The sequence below is a fragment of the Anoplophora glabripennis genome, unplaced genomic scaffold, assembly GCF_000390285.2.
Source record: "Anoplophora glabripennis isolate ALB-LARVAE unplaced genomic scaffold, Agla_2.0 scaffold82, whole genome shotgun sequence".
Lineage (NCBI taxonomy): Eukaryota > Metazoa > Arthropoda > Insecta > Coleoptera > Cerambycidae > Anoplophora > Anoplophora glabripennis.
Genome location: NW_019416227.1, coordinates 330,890 through 337,310, shown reverse-complemented (window position 1 = coordinate 337,310; position 6,421 = coordinate 330,890). Strand labels below are relative to the sequence as shown.

At 30.6% G+C, this 6,421-nt stretch overlaps 1 protein-coding gene across 1 annotated transcript in view; it reads right to left on the bottom strand.

The window, feature by feature from the left end:
- The window catches only part of LOC108903432, a 10,394-nt gene extending 7,147 nt beyond the window's left edge, over positions 1–3,247 (bottom strand). Inside the window, exons 1-2 of the mRNA XM_018705605.2 lie at positions 3,189–3,247; positions 2,941–3,127 (exon numbers count right to left, since the gene is read on the bottom strand). Of these exons, the coding sequence (XP_018561121.1) occupies positions 2,941–3,075 (135 nt within the window). The 5' untranslated portion in view covers positions 3,076–3,127; positions 3,189–3,247. The remainder of the gene's footprint in view (positions 1–2,940; positions 3,128–3,188) is intronic.
- Positions 3,248–6,421: the final 3,174 nt, after the last annotated feature.

The window sequence follows — 6,421 nt, the reverse complement described above, 5'->3', positions numbered from 1 at the left end:
ATATTTGAAGTAATTTCCATTTTCCTGCAACATATCGACATACTCGTCATTAGTATACATAATTTGTTATTTTATTCAATTCCAAAACTATTTAATATCTAGGACGCAGGTAAATAGTGACTAAAATCAGTTAACCCTTTAAACTAATACTTCAAAATTGTAATTTACGACTATTATCAAATGACATTTACTTACTCGATTTTTTTATTTATTTAAGTAACTCGAACCTTGGAATTCGTGGAGTTATAAATCCGTAACACTAATTTATGAAATTAAAAATATCTCCTCAACGGTTGGCTTTAGCCATTTTCAATAAGTATATCTTTTTTGTTCAAAAAAGTCCAATATTTCATATTTTGTTACTGAAAGCTGTATACGGGGGTTGGCAAAAAAGTTCCTACATATTCAATGCATAACGTTTCCTGCAGAGGGCGCCTCGTACTCAACACTCAAAAATCATGATCATATTATTTTTCCCATCATTAAAAAACCTATCTGTTGAAAATTTGAAACATTTCTGACTAAAATTATAGAAATTATTTAGGAAAAACCATTTTTTATTTTTCACTTTGACACCCTGTATCTTTTTTATTATGCGACTTGGGATATAGGTATGTTAGGTTAAATCGACTTTTTTTCACCCAAGGAATCTCTGGTATCATTTGTGCCCCTCCATTTAAATACACCCTGTATAAACTTGTTTTATAAAGATTAATTGTATGCTCTTCTTATACGAATTCAAAACTTGGTATACATGCAATGGTGTACACTATACTCGAATTCTAAAACAGTAGGGTGTAAATCACGAATAAATCAAACCACAATTTTGACTACTTCTAAAAGCTGTTTTACATTGACAATTTATATTGATCAATTAATTGATGAAGTCGCTTCATAAAGAAATTTATTCTATCAATGTAAAACAGTTAATATAGCTGTTTTACATTGACAATTTATTGAAGAATAAATTGACGAAGTTCTTCATGAATTAATTCACGAATTTATTGGTAAACAGTGTGGTTTTACACTGCTACAGACTTTATCAATTTTTCTGACGCATGAATCAGTTCTACCAACGAATCAAAGAAGCAAATAAATTTCAAAAATGTCACCTTTCTACTTATAATTGTAGGGATACAACAGCGGTACCGTTTTGACACATATTATATAAATATTAGTGTTTGTAAGTAACAAATCAGTAAAAACAATGCAAAACTAGTACGACGCCACACAATTATTTACATATTCCAATAACATAACCTCATTACTGATCTGAGGGCGGAAATCTGTTGGGTTGGTACTTCCGAACTTCACGAAGAAATTGACGAAAATTAGAAAATGCTCTAATTCGTCAAGAACTTGATGAATAAATTCATGAAGTTATTTAACAGCTGATTTGGTGCATTACACTTGTCCAATTTCATCGACCTCAAAAACATTCAGAGAATTTTTTCAGATTTTTCAGACTGAATTTAACTTTTCTATCCAAAATACTTCATGAATGACTTTGAAATGACCTTGAATGACCTCTAGGGTGTATCGTAGGGGTAAAAAAAACTTCGGATTCGGGTTCATGCAGTGAATACATAAGCTTGAATTTTTTCAGATTTTTTGGAGGTCATTTCTTGATTTGACCTTCAAATCGCCTTGAACCTGATGTCGTGTTATTTGAGAGTTTTAAAGACATTGACTCGAAATTTGAAAAACGCTTTGGAGGGATAAATGTGCATTTTTTCGGGTGATCCGAATATTTCTACTTGCACTAGTGGCGTTCGTGCGAGAATGCTACAACCTTTTTTAATAAAAAAATGGTACGCCACTGACTTCCCAGTTTTGATATTTTTTTTAGAAATCCGCCATCAATTCTAAATGAAATTGGTCTCTTCGATTTTTTTTAAGATGCACCGTTTTTGAGGAAAAAAATAAAAACATTTTATTGCAAGTTGTGTATTTTTAGTTTCTATTGAAACATTATCTAGTAATATTTCTAAATAGAATACAACCATCAAATTTCCAGTCAATATCTTTAAAACTCTTTGAAATAATTAATGAAAATAAATTAAAAATTTATACACTGTATCTCGGAAAAAAAGCATATTTCGACTTACGTTTATATGAACTTTTTTTCACAAAATAACTTCGGCAACCACCCCTTAAAATATTTCGCACTTATTTACAAACATCCTGTATATATGTAGTTATAATTAATGAAATTTGTAAGTACTGCCCTGACTTGCACGGACTAGAAACTAGAACCCTCATCCCATAGACGTATATTGCAAAAATAGGTACCGAATTTCTTTGGGTAGGGTAGGTATACAAAAAGAGTAACAAAGGTTATATCCGTGTTAAGTAACTGATCAAATTCATATGTTTTAGAGTTACCTGCCTATAAAAATCCCTTAATTTTTTGATTCGAATGATGCTGCATAAGAATTACAATACCTGATACAGGCAAGGCATCTGTTACAAGAGCGTAAAAGGCTTTTATGTGGATACAGAAACCCGACAATTACGGTTGACCTTCGAACCGTTGGAATTGTCGGTGATGCGTGACTGGTTTTCAAAGTGGCGTTAATAGGGGGATAATTATCGATTTTATTTTCTGTGAATTTTTCATAATTACTGATATGTTACAACAACCTAACACAATAGGGTTCAGAATGACGAGTATGTCGATTTAAGCTCTGTGTATAGAATATATTATGTACTGGTGATAATTTTCAAGTTAAAGTTGCAAAAAAAATAAAAAAAATGTAGGATGAAGTTAGAGCTGCATTATAATGTATTATTTGAATAGCGCGTCATTTCTGCGTTTGTTTAGAGAACATCCCAAATTACATTATTTTTGATGATAAAATAATATCGTACATTTTTCTATACACGGATTTTTGTTTAGTTTTATATGTACAAGATAAGAGTAATGAAACAAATACATACCATGACTTTTCCTATGAGTTGTGCACCATTTTCAGGAAGAGGTGGTGAAAGGGGCGGTAGCAAGATCGTATTCAAAGGCACTTTCCTATTATCGGCTAACGAGTTCCTTCTGGAATGGACTCCCATGTGTCTCATCGTAATCGAATCACCCTAAATCTACTTTATTGGATATTGTCACAAGAATTTCCTGTAACGCAAGACAACATAAAACTCGTCACCTCTCTGCGGGATATGTGATTGCGCTTTACCTTGAGATTATCGTTACTAAAACTAACGTTAAAACTACAGGAAATGCACTTAAAAAATAAAATATAAGGAATAAATTAAAATCGCTTTTAAACCATCTGTCAGGTTATAGTCAACAATTGGTGGTTCCTTCAATGACACCGCGCTTGCCACGTGCATACGCTTGGTCCTTCTTTGTCGCGTCCTAGCTCCATTCGTCGATTTCCTTCTAGCAGGCTACGTATACGGCTACAAGGGGTTGCCTAGCGACGCGGGCACTCATTCCTACCCCTTTAATAGCAACAAAGTAGTGGTTGCTATGAATGCATTTGAGGGTTAGAAGAGTTATGTCAATTATTTTGTATGATTTGAGTTTTGTTATTGATACAATTATTATTATCGACTTGTGTGCCACTTTCAAGACGCTACCATTTGTGCCCTATTATGAATAAAATTTGTGGACTTCGGCCGGTAAGTGTAAAGAGAAAGATCACGATTAAAGATTTCTTTTGCTTGGTAAATTGCATGTAACATAGTATTTTTCGTCTAAAATAAAACTGTAGCATAGCATAGGCGACGAAACTTTTAAATTTCTGTTTAAAACAAATAATATGAGAAAATATTCAAATATGAGCAATAGATATAGGAGTGATTCTGGTCCTAAGAAAATATATGGAAAATATAATGTTCTTATGACACTGTTCCATGAAGACAATTTTAACGAACCTTTTGAGTTGTTTTTATTTCTTAATTAATAATTTACAATAACTTTTTTGTAATTAACATGTTTTTCAAATTTGCTGCACTTATTGTTGGTTACAAACTAAACCTACGAATATAAATCTTTAAAATTTCAAACTCAAAGGTTAAAATACATTGCAGCCTCTAGAAGTTACTTCCTTTTTGTTTTTCTTTATTGTCCAATTGTGTTTATGCGCAGAAATAACACACAAATTAGTCATGCTTTCTACTATGCCCTCAAATAACAATTATGTGTTAATGTTAGTGCATGTGTTCAAAATTTTCCGTTTTACAAGAGAATCAAACACTATTTTCTACTGTAGCATTATTTTTTTGAATTTTGTTGCAAGTTGTGACAATATCATGCCACATAACGGTTATTTTTTTAAATTTAAGTTGACGAAGACGCAAAAATAAGAGAGGGGCAATAAAAGAAGCAGAGAAGCTGAACCTGGTTCAACTTCTTGCACCGCGAAAATTGTTTTTGAAATAACTAATCAGGCTTTCCAAAAAAAAAAAAAAAATGCCGAATAGAAGCTACCATGTACTTTTACCTTAAAGAGCTTATATGGTCGTTATTGACGAGAAAATTGGTCATTTTTTTTTATTAAAAATTAAATATTAATCTTCATGTTAATAAATCATTGAAGAATTCCAGATCTATTTCCTAAGAAATAAAAACGTATTTATTGTTTTGTGACCACGGTTTTTGTTCAAAGTCTTGTAAGTTATGTTATTTATTATTACTATTTTTAGTTCCACACTTTTTATAAATGTAATTAATTATGATTTGATAGATTTTAAAGCTTACAAATGTTTAGAATATAATTTTCCTTTACATACAAGTCCTGTAGAATATAAACAATATTCTAAAATGAGTTTTTGATTATTTTTAACTGATGCTATCAAAACATGCATACATTTTTTTTCCGTAAATAGTTACATTTGAGGTAATTTTCTAAAAATGTAAATATGTATAAAAATTATGACCGATTTTCTACTGCGTTAAGGCCATTTTTTATTTCATTAGGTCACACACAAAAAAAAGGTCCAAAACGAAGAGACCCACATGTCTTTCCGAAGGAATTCGGAAATTTCTGGGTTAAAACGCCCAAATATAGGTCAAAACTGATTTTTTCCCTAAATTTTGTTCAAACATATCGTTAGTTCAATTTACCCATGACCTAGATATTTCTCAGAAAATCCATTATTTGGGTGAAAACTGACCTAAATATGAGTCAAAACTGATTTTTTCCTAAATTTTGTCCTTTTTGATATTTTGGCCAGTTTTCAATTAAATAGTGAATTTTCTAAGAAATATCGAGGACATGGGTAAATTCTACTAATGGCATCGTGTTGTGCCAAAATACTACGAAAATTATATATTTGGACAAAATTTAGGAAAAAATCAGTCTTGACTCATATTTAGGCCAGTTTTCACTCAAATAATGGATTTTTTTAGAAATATCGTGGATATGAGTAAATTTTACTAATGGCACGTGTTCTGCTCCTCGAAATACTACGAAAATGATATATTTGGACAAAATTTAGGAAAAAAATCAGTTTTGACTCGTATTAGGCCAGTTTTCACTCAAATAATGGATTATTTTAGAAATATCGTGGACATGAGTAAATTTTACTAATGACTTCATGTTTTGGTCCTCAAAATACTACGAAAATATTTTTAAAATTTGGACAAAATTTAGGAAAAAAGTCAGTTTTGACTCATATTTAGGCCAGTTTTCATTCAAATAATGGATTTTTTTTATAAATATCGTGGACATGAGTAAATTTTACTAATGGCACGTGTTTTGTTCCTCAAAATACTACGAAAAATATATATTTGGACAAAATTTAGAAAAAAATCAGTTTTGACTCATATTTTGGCCAGTTCTCACTTAAATAATGAATTTTTTTTAAATACGGACGTGGGTAAATTTTACTAATGACTTCATGTTTTGCTCCTCAAAATACTACGAAAATTATATATGTGAACAAAATTTAGGAAAAAAGTCAGTTTTGACTCATATTTAGGCCAGTTTTCACTCAAATAATGGATTTTTTTAGAAATATCGTGGACATGAGTAAATCTTACTAATGGCACGTGTTCTGTTCCTCAAAATACTACGAAAAATATATATTTGGACAAAATTTAGAAAAAATTCAGTTTTGACTCATATTTTAGCCAGTTCACACTTAAATAATGAATTTTTTTTTTTAAATATGGATGTGGGTTAATTTTACTAATGACTTCATGTTTTGCTCTTCAAAATACTACGAAAATGATATATTTGGACAAAATTTAGGAAAAAGTCAGGTTTGACTCATATTTAGGCCAGTTTTCAGTCAAATAATGGATTTTTTTAGAAATATCGTGGACATGAGTAAATTTTACTAATGGCATGTGTTCTGTTCCTCAAAATACTACGAAAAATATATATTTGGACAAAATTTAGAAAAAAATCAGTTTTGACTCATATTTTGGTCAGTTCTCACTTAAATAATGATTTTTTTT